At 41.1% G+C, this 24722-nt stretch overlaps 2 protein-coding genes across 9 annotated transcripts in view; one reads left to right on the forward strand and one right to left on the reverse strand.

Moving 5' to 3' along the window:
• MAP3K5 (mitogen-activated protein kinase kinase kinase 5) overlaps positions 1–12344 on the reverse strand; it is a gene marked incomplete at its 5' end in the record, with an annotated part of 102810 nt that extends 90466 nt beyond the window's left edge. The window contains one exon of the mRNA XM_080341344.1: positions 11939–12344. Within this exon, the coding sequence (XP_080197470.1) occupies positions 11939–12344 (406 nt within the window). The remainder of the gene's footprint in view (positions 1–11938) is intronic.
• A 6797-nt stretch (positions 12345–19141) lies between these two features.
• Positions 19142–24722, forward strand: part of PEX7 (peroxisomal biogenesis factor 7) — a 46283-nt gene continuing 40702 nt past the window's right edge. For all 8 annotated transcript variants that reach the window (XR_013921978.1, XR_013921979.1, XR_013921980.1 and 5 more), the window contains exons 1-3: positions 19142–19298; positions 20654–20711; positions 22200–22350. Coding sequence is in view for 4 of the 8 variants with exons in the window: in XM_080341987.1 (XP_080198113.1) it covers positions 19166–19298; positions 20654–20711; positions 22200–22350 (342 nt within the window). In the remaining 4 variants the exon portion in view is untranslated. The remainder of the gene's footprint in view (positions 19299–20653; positions 20712–22199; positions 22351–24722) is intronic.

Consider the following 24722-nt stretch of genomic DNA (forward strand, 5'->3'; position numbering starts at 1 on the left):
AAGTTGTTTGGTTTCTTTCTTGTTTTTTTTCTCTCCAGTCCAGAGCAAAACTCAAACAATGTTTTCAAACCTTCCTGTAAACTGAAAGTTTCTAAAAAACATCAGTCTAAGAGCACAAACATCTGGCACAGCTAACATAAAATCTACTCCTTAGCCACCCTTCCCGGAAGAGGAAAGGATATGAGGCAACTCGCAATGAGACAGGATCAGGAATAACATGAAACCACACCTTTGGGCAATTTCAACCCAGGTTGCTGCAGTCCTGCTTTGGGTCTGATCTCAGGAACCCATGCTCAGCTCAGAGAACTTATTCAACAGAAAGCTAACCTGAAAGCAATGAAGGGATGAGTTAGCAATCAGGTCAGCTCCCTGACCTACCTCATGATGTAACTCTCTAAACACTGAAAGCAGCACCAGGGAGAAGTGTGTTAGTCCAGTTTTTCATCCACTTAAGCTGCCATGGGACAGCACCTCAAAGGGATACAATACACTCAATTCTTCCAGCAGTCCTACTTACTGAGAGTAAGTGCATACAAAAATGGGATTTTATTATCATCTTTACCCACTTAGCAATGCAGATAGAGGGAGGAAGCAGTATACTCTTAGCAGAAGGATAATTATCTTTTCTGATATTGATATGCATATTGCAGCGACTGTCACCTTACTTTTATTTATTTATCAGCATTCAAGATTATTTGAAAATATGCCATGTCAGCTAGGCCTTTTAGTCTGAGACAGTTCTATTGCAAAGTACAGCTAGAAATTACTATGGCAGTAGCCCTAAATCAATAGCTTCAATTCATAATAGAAAAAGAATAAATAATTTCTTATGAACTGAATTAAAGCCTGCAGACAAGCACCTGCCAGCTCGCCACCAGACACAGCATAAACTGAAATCCACCAAGGCCTGGGAAGTCTGACTACCAGGAAATTTTTCCATTGGATCTACTATTAAAGTACTCAAACAGAGAAGAAATATGCACAAAATACCAGGTTGTCAACACACAGATCATTCAAAACAGCTTCTGGGACACTGCAGAAAACAGACCAAAACACAAGCAGTTAAGCAACAAAAAGGACTGGAAGTTTTCCAGTTACACACCCATCTGGCAAGGTTTGTGCTAGAAACTCTTGCTTTAGATTAGTCCATTTTCCTAGCGCTTTTATTGCATTTTGGCCTTCTTGCATCAGCTGGAAAAGAGAGATCATGGGTTCTGGTAACAGAATTACTGGCAAGAATTCTTATTTTCTTGCTTCTTTTGTGGAACACTTTTAGAATGCAAATTGTGAAGTATATTTTAGAATCAAAATTGTGAAGTATACCCAAGTGCGTTGAGGTATTCAAACCATGTTAAAATTGCTTCACACTCAATGACCTCCACAAACTTCTGTTGTTATTAAGCCCTAAAGAAATAAGTGCATCCAAGTAAAGCTTCAATACAAGCTCTTTGAGTGGCAGCTAAATCCAGCCCCTGAGAAACTTGAAAACCCTGGTGCAAATAGAGAGTTCCGCCATACATCCCAAGACCAATCCAGAAAAAGGTTGCTAAAGCTGCTGCGCTGGACTGCCTAACCTTACAGAGTCTCAACCCTGGACAGTGCTGCCCATATCAGGTCCAGCCTTGGAGAAGGCTTGTCCAGAACCCACTGTACACCACCTACCCCTAGCCCAGAGCAGCGGGCTTCCTCCCTCATGCCGAGAGGCTGAGGAAGGACATTTTCTCCAGCTACAGACCTGGACTCCACAATGCCATGTGAAGTTCAGACTTCACCACCAGAGATGGCCTTCTATGGCTGTAGTTAGACAGCTCACCCATGTGCTGCCATTCATCTGTGCAAATAAGCAGCAGAAGAAAAAAAGCCAGTCTTCTCTTACCCCTTGATCACAGTGAGCACTCTCTCAAAAAAATCTTGCTTCGTACAGCAGCGCTATAACCGTACAGGATATTTTGGAAGTGCCACTTTTTTTTTCTGGTGTGCCCTGCAGTCTGTCCTAAGCTTCCTATGCACAACATTGACTACACCTAGAGTTGTTACTCCTGGTTAATAAAAATCAGGAAAATTCCAAAGTCCAGTGACAACCCTGAAAGACATAGAAGGAATAAAAAACTCCAGCAGAAATAAATTAAATGAGAACCACCAAGGTTTTGAGTTACACAGTCTCAAAATAAAAAAGAAAAATAAACAAATCTTTAAGAAGTTCTGTTCTTCTCCTAAGTAACATACACTCAAACAGCTGTGGAAAGGGCTTCCCAGTCTTGTAAATAATATACAAAATATTGAATGAATTGAACAGGGACCTTCATGTCCTGAAATAAGTTCCATCATCATAGACAAATAAAATAGTTTCTGCACAGCACTTTGTGTGATTTGCAAGGTCACTAAAAACCCTTGGAAGAGACTACAAGTTAAAGGACTCCAAGTATCATAGAATTATATTTGTTATTGTAAGTACCACCAATGGAGTAGAGCTCTGCAGAAAAAAATTGAAACTGACCTAAAGGAAACAGAGAACATAAACGAACAGGACTTCAGTTTATTTACACAGGTAACAACCACTTCTTTTCTAGTCAAAGTGATTGGTACAGTGTCACTGAACCTTTGGCAATTGCACTTGACCCAGAAATGCTGATTATGTTCTGATCTGACCAAATTCCACTCCCAAGGAGACTTGGAAGGATTCCCCTTCACACCAACTGCCTGGCCAAAATTTATCATTTCCAACCATGCTCTGGAAGACAAGGTTACACTTGGGAGACAAATAGCTTCTGCCCTTCTCCACAGATGCCACATGTCACTTCCCCTGATGGCACAAGCTGCAAGGAGCAAGCACAGACAGGATGCAGCACGCAACCAAAAACCTGGCTTTCACCAGCATGCCACATTATCACCAGCATGTGGAAGCAGAACCAGTGGTCCGCACATGATCAAAGGCAATCCACTTGCATATGAATCACTCGTAAGGTTCCTGGAGGACAGCTGAGAAACCTTATCTTAGATACTGCATTGAAAGGCAGTAATAAACCAATAAAACACAAAATTATGATGTACATCTAGCATGCTTCCTCTCAGACATATTTCACTAGAGGGGTGAAAACAGTACTGTCATGCTTTTAAAAGTGTGTGTATCTATAAAAGTCATATCAAAGGTGGAGCAATGGAAGTAGAAGCTTTTAATTTTATGGGTGTGCCTCTATGGTGGAGTTAAATGAAGCACTTTGCTACTGTGTCAACATAACTGGATAAATTTATCCCAAGCATAAGGGGCCCCAGGTCAGAACCATAAGTGAATACCTACAGCAGTACAAGTGTTCCTTTCCTTTTGGTACATGGGAGTCTTCCTTCTTTACTTTGTGTTGCTGTCAGACAACAAACTTGGGTGCTCTCACACATTGCAGAACACACTTCTGTTGGAAGCCTATAAATCCACAGAAAAGTGCTGGAGGACTTTCAACTCTTGAGAATTATTTAACCTGCATCTTCACACTTCACAGACTGCAAGTTTCAGTTTACAGTCCCTAGTAAGCCAGAAAAATTGTACTGAAAGCAGTGCTATACCTCTATCAGACAGGTATTGGGGCAAGAGTAGATATAGGTCTCCACAAGATCTGCGGACAACTCTTGTGTTAAGGTGTCACTGAAAATGTGTCTTCATCACTGAAAGCACCAGCTGCTTACTCACCCCAAGTACACTCTCTGCAAGAGACATCCACTGATGCTATCAGCCAGCAGGTCTCAGAGCAACTCATTTATTTCATTACAGTAAGGGAGAACTGCAGAGCCAAGTTTTTACAAGGGTATCTAGTTCCTAAATCAAAATGTGCATTTCTTGTGGGATTTGAAAGACTGTCAATTCCCACCGACTTCAAATGAGTCAGTCTGTGGGAAATCTTTAAGCCCCATGCCACATCTAAATGCATCCCAAAGGTTATTCATAAAGGCAGACACGATTTAGAAGAGAATTCAGCTCTCACACGCTGTCCTTAGTAGATGATCAGCAGCTCTTCAAAACTGAAAGAAGTGTATCTGCTCCAGTTAAGGAATAAATTTGGTCTCAGAGGGAAAAAAGTAATATACACTAAAAAGCAGCAGCCTATACTTGCGTGTCAAGCTCAGCCTGAGGTTCATTTTCTCTTGGAATACAAATAATTACAAATTTCTTACAGAGATCTACCCATCAGTGATTACCAGAAAATTCCCCAATTGTCAAAACAGATTTTGCTATCATCTGTCACACACACGTTCCACTGTACAAGACGACTTCACTGATGGCTTCATATGTCTGTCTCATTCTAACAAATGCTGTACTTCTGTGTCTGTATCACTGAATATAAAGCTCCCAAGAAGCCATACAAAATAAGGAGTAGGAGACTACAGGGGACATTCAGGGACAATCTAAAGCAGGGAGTCTATGATGAAAGATGAGAATCCCAGCAATAACTTCCATTTTATTAACTACAAATGTGCAAAATCCCTATCGTTGTTAAGCCACTAGTTTTTTTCATTTTTGCGTGTATAACTTACAAGAACAATCTGCAGGTTCCCTATGCATGCAAATACAGCAGTGCTAAATAGCAACTGTTGTTCCAAAGGGCTGGGGAAAATAAGGAAGATTTAAATGACCAGCACTACTGAATACACTTAAAACTCAGCTCTATTCAGAGACAAGAGAAAATGAACTGCCCTAAAACTGAAACTTTCACTTGCTTAATTTTATTTAAGATCAAAACAGGAACATTTACTGATGGGGCCTTTTCTGTTCTTCACTTGATCCTTTCAGCTTTGCTACGTATACAGTTTCTTGTATTGTGCTGCTTTACTGCATAAAGTGAGTAAAAAGAGAAGTAAAATTCTTAACATGGCTGAGGTAAATTCAGTAGTCATTTCTGTATGACACATCCTGTTCAGAGCTACAGAAATGCAAACTGCAGAAAATCCAGTCACAGACTTTCTTCTCCATTATTCTCAAAAAGTATTTATCTAGGTCCAGTCAGTCTTCTCTCCACTGGGGAATATACTTTCATAATGTCTGCTCATAAAGATGCCTCACAGTGAGTTTTATATCTTTAACTGTATTTTAAGGGACTCTAATAATTTCACAACCCGCATTTCTCCCCCACCACTTGAAATATTATGCAGCACATAGTATTTGAAAACTAGCTCTAACACTCTGACGCACTTAACATACAAGGTAGCATTTCAAAAGCCTGTAACTTCCAATAATCCAACAAAAGCCTGGATGTGGACCATCTATCCAGGTGTCTCACTGATAATCACTGTGAGATTTAGTAAATGAGCACTGCAAGAGCATACTCTTAATATTATTTACATTATAGAAATGGCTGGAAATTCATGCTGCCATCAGGGCTTCTGTGCCCAGGGCACCACCCATGCTACACGCACTACAAGTGTTGTGGTTAGGGAAGAGGCCCAAGGAAGCTCTTGCCGCACAGCAGGGCTACAATTGCTACGACAGGTCAGCGATGAAGTTTGAAACAGAACCCAGGTGTCACAGCCACATACATCCACTCTATACATGCCCTCCATGCATCTGCTGTGCTCCTCCTACTTCATACAGAAACTGATGGAATACTGGTCTTTCAGACACCTATTGACAAGGGAGTCTGATGGAAGTTATGCATACAGTACCAATATTTGAATCTGGTTATAAAATTTACAGTTAGTCCAGCAATTCAAGTATTTATAAATATATTATTTCAAATCCATAATTTTCTCATAAACTCAAAAGTTCTCCACCAGCACTAACTATGAACAGACAAAAGAAGCTTTCTATCAGGACAGGTTGTGGGGTTTTTTTGTTTGGTTGATTTTTTTGGTTTGTTTGTGGTTTTGTTTTTTTGTTTGCTTGTTTGTTTTCAAACTCATTATAATAATTTATGTTGTAGATTACATTCAGGTGCTTCAGAATGAAATAGTCTTTTATGTTGAAGATGTGTCATGCATTTGTTTAGGTTTCTAACACTGCCTTCTAATAGAGTCGAGAATCAATATCCAGAGTCAAAAGAAGCTGTATAACCCACTCCACCTAAATGTTACAATATAGGCATTCAGATACAAGACACAAAGATTCTGTAGTCATGTTATAATACCTCACATCCCTGACATGTCTATCTTGAGAGTATGGCTATAATCATCAGCTCTATTCTGCACACCATCTGCATTATTAAATAACTCAGCATTTCTTGCTCCAACTCATCACTTGCAACACAGTGCTGCTGAAATGCAAGATTCTTTCAACATGAGTTCCACTGCCAGTGGTAGTTGCCCTTGACCCTGAAATTGGGCAAGAATAATGCATCAGGATAATGTCTTCTGCTATGTTAATGAGAACTATCATGTAGAATGAGGATTCTCCAGTCATGATGCTATAGAAACAGTAGTAGTGATTCAGCAGCACCCTGGGGAATGGGAGGGTGTGGTTGTCAAAAAAGTAAAGTAAGTGATGGATGCAGGTGCTGCATAATCACATTAAGTATGTGCAGTAATTTAAGAGTCTGACAAAAAGCTTAGTGAAATGAAAAAATAATAATCAGGAAGTACAGAAAAAAAAAAAGATGGGTGAAAAAACCCCTAATCATTCTGAGACAATGTGGAATAGAACAAAGCCTCCAGTTACTATCTTCCTGGTAGTGGGTTTTTGCTCCTACAAACAGCTAATATGATAAGAAGCATGTTGCTTTTTACCATGGTAAACATTTACGCCAACTGCTAGAATCAAGAACATCAGTTCTGGGTTTAAGAGCAGAGTCTGCATTAGTGTGTCACATTCACAGAACTTACAGGAAACTTATATAAAGGCATAAATCACTTTGAAAAAATATCATCATAGAATTTAGAATATTTAGAGAAAAATTGGAAGAAACTTCAAGAATGCAGTTAAGCCCTAGTACTGCTTTATTGCATTTGTGTGCCTGTAAATGACTAGAAATGCACAATCCAGAAACGTTCTGTAAAGTCTATAGAAAAATTCAGGTGTAGAACATCTTCCAAGCAAAGTTCACTTTCACAGAAGTGGCTGTACTGGCTCTCTGAAGACTTTGTCACTTTGTGTGCCAAGATTCTCCCCAAGCACATTGCACAATATGTTTCTTAAGCCCAGTAAGCTGACTATAACAATTTCTACCCCAAGCCTACATGAATTCTAAAAATAATTATGCTGAATTGCAGAAACAAAGGTAAGAGACTAAATCTATTTTATAATCTGTTATTTGATTAACTCTATTTTACTCAACCATTGCTGTTTCAGGGAATTACCTCAATAGCCCCCCCAACAGTGTTAGTACAAAATATTATTATAAGGGCCATTGATTCATGAAGCTTGGGCAGAAGAAGCTGAAGAAAAGGAAACTCCCCAATGTAAGACAACCTTAAAGTTACAAGGAGATATTTGTATGACAAGCACATCAGTCAAGCTGTTTAGCCTGAGAATCATCCTAAAACAAGTGACTGTATAGATTAGAAAACCCAGATCCTCCTCAGTCACTGACTGTGTGATCTTATTTTCCATCAGTTGCTCTGAGACCACACAAAAGTCAAAATGTTTGATACTGTGTTTCTGATGAGTTCTAACTACAAAAAAAAAATAAAATTACATATTCACAAGGTAAAGATGCTCTGTAGCTTAATCTTGCAAGGCAGACAATCATAAGGAACACACATCTGAAAATATTAAACAAATGATCCCTCTGTCCATGCACTGTAAGTCAACACAAGTTTCTCCAAAAGAGGATGCAAGATACTCCACAATAACACAAATTTCTGATAAAGTTTCCCTCTATCTCCTTATGGTGTATTTCCCTCAAAATACAAGATTACTAACCTCTTCAAGAAGAAAGAGCACAGCTTTTCTCTTCACAGTAGTGTACTCTAAAAGCCATTCCAAACCCCTCCCTTTATTATCCTTGTTTTGACACTTGTACACCACTTGTCTTGCTAATCAACTGCTCATCCCTAACTTAGCCTGTCCTTTAATGTCAAAACAATTTAAAAGTAATTTACAGATTACAATCAGGTGAGACATTTATTTCATCAGCAAAACCCTGCCTAATCCTTCAAAGCCTGTGTGAAGAACTTAGAGCACCTCTCTCCCATGAAGAGCTGACCCAGGTTACTGATTCATGCTACTTTTTTCCTTTTATGGTGCTTTTCCCATTTTGTTTTCTAAACCACTCTGCTCAGCTAGTTCTCAATGTGTATGTGCAATATAAAATGACTGTGTAAAGATCTGCACAGAAAGCAAATAATCTTAATTTCAACTGCTGAAGAAATAAAAAAAAAAATAATGCTTATCCAAGCCAAACAAACTCTTAAGTACTCTATACTCATTTATGGCTCAGTTTCAAAAGGAACTGAGCAATCAAAAAAAAAAAAAAATCAAGAGCGTTTGCAGATCAGGTCATTACAATGCACAGAAAATGTCATTTAATTACAAATATCAATTGTTATAACAATTTTGGAAATACCATGACTATCTACTGCATCGTAGAAAGGCTTCCCTGCTATATTTTGGGATGTCTAATTGCCTGACACTTTAAATATTCCTGAACTGTGTAAAAATTTAGCTGAATTTAAGCTGCTGCAGGTGAATTGCAGGTCACCTAATACAACTGCAAAAGCAAACAACAACAACCAAAAAAAGCCCACAAACACCACCAAACTCCAAATACCCTTTTCATGAGATCTTGAGACAACTGATCAAACCCAGATACATCAAGTTTTGCAAGAAATCAGATTAGACCTCCTCTCCTCACCTATCTATTATTTAAGTGGAAGAAATGTGATCAATTTTGAAATCTATTTTTGCCAGACTCTTTTTCGCCAATTTCTAGGGCTAATTTGTCACCTGTTTCCTCAATAAGCAGGTTCTTTTGCTGAAATCAAGCAGAATTTAAACCATGCAAGGAGAAATGCTAAAATAGGCTCATTCTTGATATTTGGTGCATGAATGGTTCAATTACATATAGCTGAGACCTACTCACTAATCATATGCATTTCTAATTATGTCTCAGCATTTAAGGACCATCAATTGACTGAAGCTGGGAGAAGATTATTAGTAGGCTAATCTACATTTAGAGCGGATGATGAGTATTTACATCTGAGATTAGATTCTATTTAATGCTCCTTGATGGTTCTCTTTGAAGCAGTGAAAGGCACAAAGTGAACCTACATCAGAGATCACCAAGAGTCCAGACTATGTCATACAAAGCAGAAACAAGATATTAAAAAGGGAAAGCTTGATGATAGACAGATATGTTATACTGCAGCTCTTCTCCCCCTCCCCAGTCGCAGTTGATTTACAGGCATAAGTTGAGATGTTTGTTTTATCTCATTGAAACACAGTTACAAGCTTGATTTTCCAAACCTTCATGAGATTACATCAGTCCTTGTAACTTAGTTGCCCTTTACACTTAGTCCAGTAAGACTTCATACCTTGAATAAAACAAATTAACCATTTCTTAATTTGAAAGTACTTTTACTGCTAAATTCTTATTTGACATTGGGTCATGCTGTACTACATTAATATACTATATTATTTAAATAATGTAGTGTGCAGACATTCTTTATGAATATTACTATCTCTGATCACTGAAAGCACACAGCAAAAGAGAGGGCAAGGGGAAGTGGGAAAGAGTTCAGGTGACCTACAAATGCTCCTTCACACCATTGTGTTAAAGCAGTTTAAAAAAAAAAAAGAAAGAAAATCTGTGCTATAGTTACACCCTCCATGACTGTTTTCATTCTGTTCCCTACACTGCTCCCCATCCCCATTTCCACCTTTCAGTTTCTACTTTTTAATGCTGTTCTGTTCCTAACCTGGGAAACATTTTTTCACCAGCTTAAAATTCCTGTACAACTAGTTCTTAAAAATATACACAGAGTGCATATAAAATGCAACAGGAAGAAAGAAACAAGTATGAAAACTCAGATATTTCTAGACCTAAGTCCAGCCTTTGAGTCAGCAGCACGAAATAGCTTTGGGATCACAGCTGGTTTATGACTCGTCAGCTCAGACAGCACAGAGTATATGTGGAGCAGTCACAAACTTCTGCGTCCTGCTCTCCTCAGTCCAGGAGCTGGATATTTCTCTCCTGGTTCTTTACATGTTTATGGGCTTTGCTGCTAAGCTGAATGGCAAAGTGTTTTGCCTGTTTTGCAACACTTTGAATGAATTCCCACAGCCAAACACTACTGGAAAAAAAAAGTAATGCTTTCACATTTATGCAGTTTGTTCAAAAGCTACTTAAAAAAAAGTAAATTATATTACATAAGTGTGCAGTTATGTAGCACTATATGCCAGATGCCTACTGCCAAAATTAAATGGGGCCCACTTCAAGTCAAGTCTCCCATTACAAGAAAAACCTCTGTGAACTACCGAGACCCACCTATTGCACAGCTCAGAAGCTAAAAAATTAACCAACGTAAGAGGCAAAAACATCATGGATAATTCAGCTCCATGAGCCTCAATACACAACAGCTTCTACAACCAAACCAAAACAGACTGTTGGGTTTCACCTGTCCTGGAAAGATGTCGAGGTGTTAGAAATCTGAAGTCTCTCTTATCTGTATATGGAAAGTACAGAATCTATAATGAAGCTCTATGGCCGGCCTTCCTATTTCCACCTGTGAGGACAGCTCCTCTGACTGTTCTACCACCACAGCTCTGCAAGAGGCACAAGGAACAAGCTGTGACTGCACATTTCAAAATAACCCACCTCACTGAACTGAAAGCAGTAGTCCGTGAGAAAAAAAACTTGCAGTTTCAAAGACATGACATGCATATGCATGTCCATGCTGAAGGATCTTTTCTGTCAACTGGCTACAGTTCCAGCAGGTTGGGGTTTTTTCCTTCTTCCCCTCTCCCCAGGAGAAAAGAAAACTACAATATCAGCCAACTTTTTAAATTCCCCTTTTTTCACATGTATTTCAGATAGACAAAAACCATGCCACACTACAAGCTGAAAATTGTAGGTCAATTTCCTGCTTCTGACTTTTTTAAAGCAAAAAGATAGTAATTCAGTACGATAACTTTAGCTGTATGAAGTCTTTACAAATCTAGTAAATAGGCATTTTCATTCTACATTCACATCGTACATATGTCAATAAAATAAAAAAAGACAGGAGGAAGTTTTGTGTTACTACTTTTAAAAATGGGGCCAGGTCAATCATACATTACAACCTCGGGTCACTACACCTTCAAACAAGGGTGTTACAACCTCATCGCTGGGAAAGCTGGCAAACTGGGGTGAGAGGATGCAGCTCAAGGCATTCATGCCAACTAACCGGATCAGCGTGCGTCACTCTTTGTTCAAGCCCATCCATCATAAATGTTTTAGGCAACCAATATCAGAAGCACTAACTTCCAAGCACAAACACACGTAGCGTTCCAGATACTGTGTCAGCACAAAGAAATTGTCAAGCTACATAGCTGGTGCCAAATCTGCTTTCAAAGCTCCCGGGGCCTCGCAGCTCTTGCTCGTTCCAGCCAGAGCGCAGCACCTCAGTAAAAACTTGCATCCCTGCACTTTGTTGGGATGCTGGGAGAAAACAGCCAGATCACGTTTAACACACAGGTACAAATCACAAGCGCCTATTCACAGCACACTTGATGACAGGGAGTTTCTTCCAAAAACACTTTAGCGGGGGACACAAAAACAGGCTTTGACGCACTTTTGCCTCTCTAGGTAACTGCCGCGGCTGCACGAAGGGTGTCACTGAAGCCCGGGGCAGCAAGGGCACCCAGGGCCTCGGCCCCCGGAGGGCTCTGCGGCCAGAGCTGACCCGGCAGCGGGGCGGGAGGGCCGCTCCTGCTCCCGCCGCCCCGCGGTGAACCCAGGGCTGGCCGGGACAGGGAGGTGAGGGCGAGCCCGAGCCGAACCGCTCCCGCGGCGGCGATCTAGCCCCGGCAGATCGCTCTCACCTGCGTTGTAGAAGCGGTCCAGCACCGCCGTCTCGCCGAAGTCCAGCTTGCCGAAGTGCAGGGTCTCCAGCGCAGCCCCCACCACCTCGCATGCCTCCCGCAGGCTCTGCAGGGCGCCGCTCTCTGCCGCCAGCAGCGGCCCCTGGCTCGCCTCGTTGATCACGTAGGTGACCGCTGTCCGCCTGCCGCCAGCCTTGGCCCGCGCCGCGATGCCCGGGCCAGTGGCGGCAGCGCCGTCCTCAGCCCAGAGGGTACCGGGCGGCGGCGCGGCCAAGTCGGGCAGGAGGCTGCGGGCGCCACCGTCGGCCCCTTGCGCCCGCCTGCCGAGCACCTCCTCGCAAGGGGGGCCGCCGCCGGGAGAGCTGGGCACCGGCAGGCTGATCATCCCCTCGCTGCTGTCACTCATCCCGGCGGAGGAGCAGCCGCCGCGGCGCGCCCCTGGCTCTGCTGCGCTGGCCAGGGTTAGGCGGATGCCATGCCGAGCCGCCTGCCACGGAACGGTCCCGCTGAGCTGCTGCAAGGGAGAAGCGGCCGGGCTGAAGCGAGAGGTTCCCCCTCGGGCGCTAGCGAAGGCTGCCGGAGGCGGGGAGACGAGCACAACAGCCTCCTTCAGTGTCTGCCGCCGGCACCATGGCGCGCCGCTCCCTTTTCCCCCGCACCTGCAGGGACTGCCCGCTAAGCCGACCCCCAGCAGTTCGGCTTCCTTCTCCTGCTGGTCCCTGGCACCCCGCTCTTCCTGCGGCCGCTCCGCTCCCCGGGCGAAATCACTCGGCCGCGAGGAGAAACCACTTGTCGGATCGCTCTCCGGCGCCCCCGCTTTAGCCGAGCGACAGCTGCGGGGCCACTGGCGGCGAGGGCTGGGGCGGCCCCAGCGCCGGGCACCTCCCTCCGGCCCCGCCTCAGAAACAACCACCCGCCCCCCGCTCCGGGTGCTGCGTGTCCCGAGTGTGGGCTCTCGGGGTGGGTGAGCCACGCCGCGTCCCCACGGGGACCGCATGAGTAAGTGCTTTGGGCGTCTGCACTGAGTTGAGAGCAGTGGCAGGATTTAATATCCATTAGTCCTTGTCTTCTATTATAATTCCTCTTTAAACCTCCCTCTGTGTTCCCAAACGGCTTCAACTTCACTGAAAGGTTTGTGGCTGAGTTCAGCAGCATTGACCTCATGCTTTTCAAGTGTTCTGTCTGGAAACTGGAAAACTGCCCCTGTATGTTGATTAAATATGTAATTTCTTACATTCATCTGTAATTTACCTGTCGAGAACACTCAAATGCTTGATAATTAAGAAAATATTTATTCGTGGCAAAGGAAACTAGTTGGAATAACTAGCATATGCCCCTAAATTGTGCTAACTCTGTATGACAGGCTGCCCAGTTGAGGGAAAGGTCCTTTAACGTGAAATAATACATAACGTAATGTGAAATCATACATAACCTAACGTGAAATCATACATAACGTGAAGGGTGAAAATCCCAAACTTTCAGATTATTTGTAGGAGAAGCAGGAATCTCTAGGGAATTCAAAATGGATTTGAAAAGGAAATGAGGTTGAGATTTGTGCAGTTTGTTTTTGAACAGAAATACTGTGAAACTGCATTTTTTTATTTTTAATACTATGTTTCTATTAAATAGAGGAGAAAAGGAGGGGGGAAAAGTACTCGACATATTTACAGTTATGTTTATATGCCATATCAATAGGACCATACTGCTAAAATTGATCTTGTTAAGACGAATCAATTTGTTGGGCACAAAGGCTGCTCTTGTATCATTGTTTTCCATGGCTTCTGTAGACAGGGGATCAATTCTGGAATCATTAGAAAAATTAGTCACTGCAGTGCCTTCAGTAGCTCTGTTTGCTTTTGTGTTGAGCAGTCCCCTTTTTCGACGAGATATGCCTGGCATTTGCTTCTGCTGATAAGAAATGGGTAAAAGGGGTGGGAAGATGACAAGCAAACTAAAGACTGATTTACAGAGAAAAGTTAATATTTGCTTATCTGCCCAATACAGTAAGTTATTGTTTCTTGTCTGAATGGTAATCTGTGTTTTTCTAAATAATGTCGTTTTCTACAAAATGCAGAATCGGTGTTAATCCATTCAGCATTGCAGTTACATCACCTTACAGGAAGCAAGAACAATATGTCTGTGTTGTTCTCGAGAACAGCCCGTGTTTGTCAAGTGCAAAAGGAAGTCTCCAACTGAAAGGAGACGGAAGCAGCATGCTATTCCACTTAGCATTACTGTCTTGTAGGGCTTGTTCACTATTAACACTGCATCTATTCCAAATTCAAGTTAGTTTTTCTATTGATTTGGCTGGGAATGAGGTTGGGCCCTAAACCAGAAAAAAAAAAAAAATCGAAATGCTGTTGAATCTGGAATAACAAACAAAAATTACCCACATTTTTAAAACTGAAAATGTGTATTTTAATCTGTTAACTCTTTGAAGTGAGTGATCAGACATTCAGGAGCTCTTGTGTCCTAATATTTGATTAGGCCATAATAATTCCACAGATTTTTTTTAAACCACAGTAACGCCCCATTTTTTATCAGAAATATGCTTACCTTGTTCACTTGTTTCTCAAGTGCTGTACAATAACATCTTTAGCACCAGATGGTTTGCATATAATCACGATTCAGTATCACCCTGTTCTGGCTGGGTTTTTTTAACAACAAAAACTTCTAACACGTAGTTAGCTGTAAATTTGTTTAAATAATGACCCTCTCTTCATTATACGTTTTTACAGCTATACATCATTGCCCTCTACGTTTAACCGTAATTGTAGTGTTAACATCCAAGAATTTGCCAACTTTATTAATTGCAAATATAAATGCAATTTTTGATAAGTGACAAACAGCATATGACAGATGCCACGGGCTTGATTTAGCCACTCAAACTAGTGTAAACAAGATGCAAGACCAAAAAAGGCAGTTCCAATGTATCCTGTTTATAGAGATTAAATTTAAAACATATGCATTACATGTAACTCTGTCCAAATCATAATTTTCATGTATTATGGCCATCATTGTTCAGTAGAGGCAGGAAAATGATTCTAGACTAATCTGCATTTTGAATTTTGTTTACCGTAGTGCTGGTGAAATTGATAGAATGGACTAAAATACATCATTACAAATATTTGGTTTAAAATGGATGCTAAATTTCATCCATACTTTAAGGGCCTCTTATTACTACGGGATAACATACACGAATGAGAGATTGGTGATGTACCATAACCACTTTATTGATAAGCAGGACAAAGAAGTTTGCAGGACTGAAGTCCAGTATGCTTCAATTATGGGTAAAAAAAAAAAAAAAAAAAAAAAAAAGGTAAATTTGCAGATACAAAAATATGAATAAGATATTGAAAGCACATAAACTAATGCAATTTCTGTAAGCTTTAGACCAGAACTCTCACGAGCAGCAGAAATTATTGAACTGAAATAAAAAACTTGTTTCTAAAAACCATCCTAAAAAGTTAAAGTAAATACATCACTGTAGACAATCAGAAGTAGCCTTGTGTTCAATCAAGAGAGGGCAATATTTTCTTATGAGGTAGACGGCTGCCAGTCTTTAAGATGAGGTAAATCTATGATTACATGGAACATTGAAAGCAATATTTAAGAACAAAGGGGTAGGTAAATAGAGACCAGTGGCCATTGTGTAGGGATGCAGTTGATCATGTAATGAGGAATCCACTTACCAAATGACAGCATGGTGCACATAAATGGCAGTCAGCAAAAAACAGTGGAGCGATGTGGATACATCATTGGGGATGGATATTTCATCAGTCAGGACTGTCCCTGGAGGATGGTGAAGAATTGTGCAGTGTTCTTCCTTCATGCCCTTTTCCCCCACAACTCTCACTCTGCTCTGCTCCAGCCCTTCCTCTTGCCTCTTTTTTTCTTTTAAACTTCCAGGAAAGTCTCCGTGCTAACTTTCTCTTCCTTCCATCTTCCACAACCTTCATTCTTCCCTATGAGGAGCCTTTTCCTTTTGCATTCATGCCTGCAACCCCCTGGGTTACTTTCATTTGTTTATCTTCAGTGTAGCCAGTTTTGCTATCTTATCAGGAACCTTGGGACACTAAATGCTTTTCTTAAAGCTCAACTCATACAGCTGTATAACTGTGCAGGAATTTCAGCTGGGAACATGTCTATGTTTCTGTAAGTCAATAGACATTCACTGTTGCAGAAGAAAACCTTGATAGCATGAAGCTTAATGAATGCCTCAATAAGTAAAAGACAGAAAAAAGGTTTACTGTGGTCCCTGAGTATTTTCAGTGGTTTAAGCTGCCTGTCCTTGCACGTGAGGGGTTCACAATCTGATTTCTCTGGTAGAAAAGCTTTTTTTCATATCTTCTTTAAATACTTGGACTGAAGCCATCCTGATAACTGTTTCTGCTGATCAGAAAGATTTTTTTTTTCCAGGATTAGTATATACAGCAGTGATGTTTACCAGCCCAGTTCACACCTAAGCTAGCTGTCAGCCAGCACGCTGAGGAAATGAGAAACATGTTTGTAACAGAACAGAGCTCAGTGGGCTGAAAAAAAGGTGAACCAGATGCAGAGATACTGCTGTAAGCATCTCAGCTACCTGTTCTAATGCTAACAAGGGGTAAGATCATGAGCTGAGCTCAGAAAAATGACTGCAACGGCAATATAGCCAAAAGTTACATACTAAACAACATTCTGGTGTTGTGGGTTTTGTTGTTGTTTTTGTTTTGGTGGTGTTTGTTTGTGTTTTTATGGGGTTGGTTTGTTGGTTGTTCGTTTGGTTTTGTTTTGGTTTTTTATTCATTGAAATGATGTTGGAAAAAACCACTCTCGGTGCAGTTGGGGATTTTTTTCCCCGAAGGGCTTTCCGTGGAAGATGGGTGCCACCTACCGCCGCCCGCGGGACACGGCTGGCCGGTGTCCGCCCGTCGAAAGAGTTGCTCGGTGCACCATTCGTTTTCAAGAGCTGCCTATAAAATGCTACTGTGATTGCTGGTCCTTCACGTTTCTTGAATTTACTCAGCTGCGCAGGAGCTGAGGAGGAAATACAGTCATGTCTGGTATCTTTTTTTATTTTGCCCTTGTCTGTTTGCTTGTAAAATAGCTTTCGTTTCTTTAGTTGTTATTCTGCCTTGAATTCTTCAGTGCAAATACCTTCACTTGCTGTATTATTTTGCTTCCAACTTCTAAGTATCTTCAAAACCTGAACTTAAAAGCTTTTACGGGGATCAAAAAACAAAACAAGTTTTTTGAACTAGTCCTTCTCTCAGTACTTCCTTGTAACCTTTTATCCACTTCTTGATCTTTATGTCTACAAAATTCTTTTGATCTATCTTTAAAAAATAAGCTGGGCCACCGATAAGAACTGCTTCCTCTTTGTATAACCTGTTTGCAGAATTTCACTCATTACAATAGATCAACTAGATTTGAAAATGCACTTGACGAAACCTTTCCAGTACTTGGATATATCCAGAATTGTTTATAGTGTAACTGAACTTTACACCATGAAGCTCAAGAACTTTATGCCAAACACCACCTCACAAAGGGCTGTGTCCAAATTCACTCACTGCACCACTGCAGCCACCGTGTATCTTTTCAAATGTTGCTATTGACATTCCAGCCACAAAGGGCAACTATTGAAAAAAACATTTGCTCAGAAAATTGCCATGTAGCTTGCACTTTGAGAAGACACAATGATTTAAACAGATTCCACAGAGGCTAAAATTGGTGGAATATGGCCTGGAACAGCCAATTCAGTACGGTATTCCTTTGCTCCAGGGTTAAAAAAATCTTATATGATGTCTGTCAATAGATTAAGTCTATAAATTGCCAGATATGAGGCTTTGGGAGCTGCTGTGATAATCCAAAGGATAAATCAAACTGAGCTTCACTTGCACTGATTTGGGATTGATTTTATTCTAAAATCCTGGAGGCTGTTTGATAAACATATTTCTTTTTACTTTTACCATGAGATCAAGGAGTTAGTAGAACTATGTGGTTCAGTGATCTGCATCTGAGTGACAGTTTAAGCAATTAGGCATTTGTATGGCTTTACAACAGATTTTTGTAGTCAAGGTTTAATTTTAAATAAAATGCTGAGTGACAAGGCTACGTAACTATACTCCAAGCTCCATGATGTAACCTTGATTGAATAATCTAATTTGCCTTTGCTCTACTTTCCTAACATGTAAAAGAATACTTTTGCGCTTTTATCTCTTCATACATAGAGTATAGCTAATTAAGGTAGGCTGTGTCCAACTGGAATAATCTCTGAATCTGGAGGTTATAGTCCTGTATAACACACACAGGCTAGAATATAACAAAAGCTGCAGTTGCTGCTCTGCTGAAATATTTTCTAAGCCTCAACCCCCATCTCCTTTCAAAGGCAAAATTCCCACTGACTTACACAGAAGTTGTCACAGGTGTAAGAAAACTTGAGTTTGCTCATGAAAAGGCTTCCATAAAGCATAATTGCATCACCAAAAAAACCACAAATACATGCAGCTCTATTGAAGAAATTAGAGAATGAAATCGCTTAGAAGGGCTTTTTAGAAGGAAAAATGACAGGTAACATACATATGCAATGGAAACACCTCGTGTATTCAAGCTGGTGCACAAAGGATGAGCTGATATACAGGTTAAATGGCATATAAAAGAACAGACTGACTTTCAAGTTTGGAGTCATCTCCTTTTCACCCGAAGGTTATTTTGCAGAATTGTTTATCATGAAAAACAGGCAGCAAGTGGTCAGAGGCCTGGTCTGGCCCAGATGACCTTTAATTACAAATCACACTGGGCTACGTATAAAAGCCTGACAGTAGCAAGTAATACAGTTCTCAGCAGGCCCCCCCTAAGCTTATGGCTTTGCTATGAAGAGGTTAGAGGACACGGCGGCGCCGGAGGGGTAAGCCACAGAGGCCTCAAGCACAGCCGGTCAGAGCAGGACCCGGCAGCCACTGGGGGCGCCTGGCACAGCGAGGCCGAGCGGGATAACCCCTCAGCGCTAGCAGCACTTCCCCTGGAGCCCAGGGACCCTTGGCGGCAGCAGCGACACCTTCTCCAGCCGGGCCCGCCGGCGCAGCCCGCCAGGCTGACAGCGCACCGTGCCGCCCTCTACCATCACCAAAAATGGCGGCAGCGCCGCAGCTTCAGCACCGCCCACGGGGCGGGGCGCTTCCGGCGGGGCCGTGCGCGCGGCGGCTTCTCCGCGCCGGGGCCTGGGCCGGGGCCCGGGCTGCGGCCATGGGCACGGCGGGCGGCGGTACCGGTACCGGTGCCCTGCGGCTGCCCGGGCTGCACGGCTACGCGGTGGAGTTCTCACCCTACTGGCCGGGGCGCGTGGCCTGCGCCGCCTCACAGCACTACGGCATCGCAGGTGCGGGCGGGGCCTCCGCGGCGCGGGGCGGAGGGTGCGGGTAGAGATGCGGTGTCTGCAGCGGCAGTCAGTGCCTGTAAAAGCGTCCGGGGATTCCCCTTTTCGCTGCGCCGGTTTGCCTTGCGCAGCGCCTGTTCCCCGTGTCCGGGTGGGCTGGGTGCCGGAGCAGCTGCCCAGCCCGGGGCCTCCTCTCGACCGCCTCAGACCCTGTCAGAGGAGTGTTAATGTTATATGGCCGAGGGTAAACATAGTGGTGGAGGCATGCACAACGTGAATGAAACGTGTACAGATCTTTACACCTTAAGACATTAATCGCAGTAGAGGCAGAGGTGTCTCAGCGTTGGGGCCTTCTTCATTAACAGAGGGAGCGTTGCTACTGAAAGCATTCAGTTTAAATAAAGTTTCCTACTGTGGAATTACTTTGACGAAATCCCAGTTATGTGGGAAACTGGTGAGGGGCCTGGAGCACAAGTCTGATAGGAACCAGGGCTGTTCAGCCTGGAGAAAAGGAGGCTGAGGGGAGACCTTACTGCTATCTACAACTACCTGAAAGGAGGTTGTGGCATGGAGGGTGTTCGTCTCTTCTCCCAGGTAGCAAGTCACAGGACAAGAGGAAATGGCCTCAAGTTGTGTCAGGGCAGGTTCAGATTGGATATTAGGAAATAATTATTCATGGAAAGGGTTGTCAGGCATTGGAACAGGCTGCCCAGGAAGTGGTGGAGTCACCATCCCTGGAGGTGTTTAAAAGGCATTTAGATGAATTTCTTAGGGACATGGTTTAGTGCTAGAGTTGGTTAGGTTTGATTGGACTCAATGATCCTGAGGGTCTCTTCCAACTGAAATGATTGTATGGGAGAGCAGTTATCCATGTGTGTTTTCTCAGAACTTAATTATTTGTTCCACATCTGGTGAGCTGTGTTTGTATTGCTAGTTTCAAAGGGAAAAAAAGGTGTTATGTCTGCTGTGTTAGCAAAAGATAAAAAGGAGCCCCATGCTGGTCTGTAACATAAGGCCTGGGGGAAACCACATTTTTAGGCTTTATAAACAAGTTGTTTCTTTTCCAATCTCACCTGTGGGTATACTGGAGTAAAAAACCAAAACAAAACCCAAAAAACAAACAAACAAAACCAAACCAACCAAACAAAAACAAACAAGAGAGAAAGAAAAAAAAGCAATCTTATGTAAATTAATTACAGTTTTAGAGAACATGAGACAATAAGGTATTTATTTATGCAGCTAATTGGCCTCTCAAAGTTCAGATTGTATTTGCACACTGAAGCTACCTCAGAACCATAGTAGTTTCTTTTGGCTCAAGGGAACTAGTTGTGATGTTTTGGTTTTATTTATTGTTTTAGGTTGTGGAACTCTGGCAGTGCTGGAACAAAATGAAGCTGGGATTGTTCTGCTCAGAAGGTTTGTGTTTTATATTTGCAAGAGAAAAACTAATTACGTATCAGTGAGAACAAGACACAACCCAAATATTTTGGCTTATTGTTAGTGATAAAAAGTATTGTTTCCATGCTATGCTATCTACTGAATGCTTGTCTTTGAATTTACTTACAAATGATAGGTTTACATTGCATAGGTTGTGTTATAGGAAGTAATCTGGATTGCACCCTTTCTGTAATGTAAACCATTTTATAGCAAACTGACAATGTAAATGAAAAAAAAAAAACACCCCTCTCTGCCCTAGCATGAAATAAGAAGTTCTACCTTTTTAGGAGCAGTGCATTGCCACATAAATTTATGCACTTATGGTTGACTTATACTGAAAATGGAGCAGGAAGCTCCATAAAGTCATGGAGGTCCTTCTTCAGAGATCCAGTATTCTAAAGGTTTGAGAGGATTTTGATTTATGTTCTGAGTGGGAGGAAAAATGGTTAGGAAGGAGGGGGTTTAATACTTGATCATCATTGACCTAAATTTTTTTTTAAAGAAAGCTTTAAAACAGGAGTTGTTTAGATTAAGAAGCCAGAAATAGAAATGTTTAACAAATAGTCATATTCAAGGAAGCTGTTTTTATTTCATAATTATAAAGCTAGACTCTTTGAAGCTGTTCAGCACTGCTAGTTCTGCTGAATGCTCTGGTTTAGTACTGTTCATTTCTATATTTCTAGTAACGCCACTTAATTTGTGGTACAAAGTCCTGTAACTTCCTGAGTCATAAGCTGTGTCAATTTCTCAATCAAAACGTTCTGTGTGCCTGCCTTTCCCTGGTCATTACTGCAGAGTGCCATGAAGTTTAGTTTAGCTTTAGCTTAGCTGAGCCTTTGGTGAAAAGGTGGTAAATAAATTCATATTTACCATCAGATAACAGCACAATCATTGATAGTTGTTGCAGAGCAACTAATATATGGTATCAGATCCCATATAATGAATTGTTGGTGTGTTGAAAGCCCTTTTAAGGGAGTGTAGTGATTTTTAGTATGTTCATGACTATCTTTCTGTTGGTTTTTCATTGTGACTCAGCTTCTTAATGGTGTTGCAAATTGGATAGAGCTCTCCCAACACACAGTTTTATTTCTTTGTTTACCATAGTTGTCACAGTTGTACCTCTGTAGCAACATCTTGGAGAACTGGTAGATCAGACTGGTACATGTGGTACCTCTGTTTGCTTGCCAAGGTTAAGACTGAAATCAGATTTCATTCTCTGTATGTGGAAGGTGCTTGGCTCATTTATCCTTTAGCTTAATCAACCTGTTCTGACATACAGTTGTAAAAGCTGATATTATAACAAGTAAGTAACTTGTAAGGAGATTTACTGGAAACTCAAACGCATAAAAAATGCTGTTTAGAATGATAAAGAGGGTGATTTAATGAAATACTGTCTTTGCGTGTAGCTAGTTCAGACTTTTATGTCGTGTTTTCACACAGACAAATATCTTTATTGTTCTGATTTAGTTTTGACTGGAATGATGGCCTGTTTGATGTGACCTGGAGTGAGAATAATGAACATGTGTTGATCACTTCCAGTGGAGATGGATCTCTGCAAATCTGGGATACAGCTAAAACCAAAGGTCCACTGCAAGTCTATAAAGAGCACACTCAGGAGGTAAATCAGGCAAACTTGGAAAATTTAATGGACGTTTTAATGTTTGGATTATTAAAAGATTTATTTGTGGGCTTATAATCAAAAGTGGCTTTTGCTGTCTATTTTTTTATCTCTGTTTGTGTGCATGGTTTAAATTTATAATTTAACATTATTTTGAATATAAAGTGAATTACCTGTTGTACATATTTGTATGTACATTCACACACTGTATTAGGTATCACTTAATTACGTAAATCTAATATATTTGGAAATAGTGTCTGTGATTTCTTATAGGCTAAGTAATCACTGTTCTGCGAAAGTACTGTAGTCATTCTGTGATTTTTTTTTTTTTCAGAGAGCATTATTAGGTAGATCTAAGTCAGACAGCTGATATATATAACAGTGTTATCCTTGAGGGTATAGAGTGATACACATATGTGGATCCTTAGGACCTCTGTTGTACCTGGGAACTGCTTATCTTTTTCTGGTTTAGAATCTGAGAGATCCTGCTCAAATAAAAGTAGTAAAATATTGGGACAACATGTATTTTTTACCCTTGGTTTGATACTGTTGCATTTGATTTTCTTAAAATCTCAGTTTCTTTATGTAGTGCAATATGGATAATGAAAAATATTATATTCATGTTCATAAATGTATTTGCATATTTTAAGGACATTTATGTTTAGGATATTTATCTTCACAAAGGCCTCAAGATTTTTTCAGATATATAGCATAAAGATAAAAGCTGAGTGACTGCAGTTACATGACTGTATTCTGTACCTTATTTCTTTGTAATTTTGCTACTTTAGTTTAATGCAGATACTGGATCAATAAAGAATTTTGAGACGTGAGTCATCAGGATTTTATTACAGTATTCAAAGGCCAGTGGTACTAATAGAAAAATGTAGGCAAAGAATACCATTTTTTTGTTGTTGTTTCTCACTTTCTCATGGAAATTCTGTCCATAAGTTTGTTTTGGTTCTGCTACACAGTTTCTTGCTAGTGAAGTAAACATTACTGTGTCCAAGTCCTAGTTTAGCAGGTGGATGCATTCAACCATGAGTTAGAAAAACAGTGTAGGAAATATGGATTGAGTACTTATTGTGAGATACGAAAGGTTTCTATTGATTCTTTATAAATGTGCATTAAGAGAATAGATCTCAGAGGGAATATACCTAATGATTTGTGGTAGACACTGACAGACAGTGCTCTTTAAAATGATTGACTGACTTCCTAATCCTTAATCCCTGTCTGACATTCCTAATGACAATTTTAACACTGCATTTTTTAATATTTCTAATGCAAGATTGACAGGGATCTGTTTCTTGTTTTCTAAATGAGATCATTGTTCCTCCTCCTCAAAAAAAAGTGCATTTTTAATTTTAAAGGCCATCTTTATTGTCAAAGGACAATGAGTTTTATTCCAACACTAGCCAACTGCTGAATCTCATTAATAAATTAGTCTAATTTACTTTGGTTTTGATGAAGTCTCACAGAAATGTGACACAATAGAATGCTTGAATTAAATTTGTCTTGTAAAGTGAGCCTGAACATTTATTTTGAACTATTTTAATGTTTTTACATCTTTTTTCATCATCTGTTCATCTTGCCTGAGGCATTTCTTGCTGCTGTTTAGGCATAAACTAATATTAATGTGTTTTGTGGTTGAAGATAAAACACTAAAAGATTAACAACTAAGGTTCATGTGATGTTATTAGTCTTTCCCAGTTGCTTGACACAGCTTCTGTTGAGGTGTCTGTAGATGTATGTTGGATGATAGTCTGAGAAGGAAGAAAGAATAAAAGTGAACCTTCCTTCGTTCTTGGTACCTTCTCATCATTCTCTTCCCATTACCTGGATCTGTCACGTGCCAAGTGGAAAATAGCACTTGCTGTTTATAATCCTGTTTCTGAGCCTGTTGTCTGTTCTGTTTGTAATTCTTGCCTGAAGGAGAATTTTCCCAGGTCCTGTTGCCTCTGATGCAGCTGCAGAGTGCTGGGCAGTCCCCATCTCACGTCTGCCATATGTACACAGATCCACGTCACAACACGGCTTCAACGGGCCGATGTGCTGATAGCTTGCGAGTGAGCTGTGAGCCATGAGTGCGCTTTGCCTTATCAGTCCGAGAGATGTGATATAGCCCAAAGATGTGGGGCTGGGTGAATTGTGTGATACAGGTGCTTGTTTCTCAGAAATGTATTTATTTCAGGAAAATTTCGGACATGAATTTGAGAGCCAAACACTTCAACTAAGCTGACTTCATAGGGCTGTTGTGTGGAAGAGGCACACTATGTAGTGATATGTTTAAGGGCGATTTCCAAACAGCAGCAACTTAGGGGTTGAACACAGGCCATTACACAGAGGCAAAAGTTTCTCAGAAGCTTGGGAGCCAC

The sequence above is a fragment of the Nesoenas mayeri genome (assembly GCF_963082525.1).
Source record: "Nesoenas mayeri genome assembly, chromosome: 3".
Taxonomy (NCBI): domain Eukaryota; kingdom Metazoa; phylum Chordata; class Aves; order Columbiformes; family Columbidae; genus Nesoenas; species Nesoenas mayeri.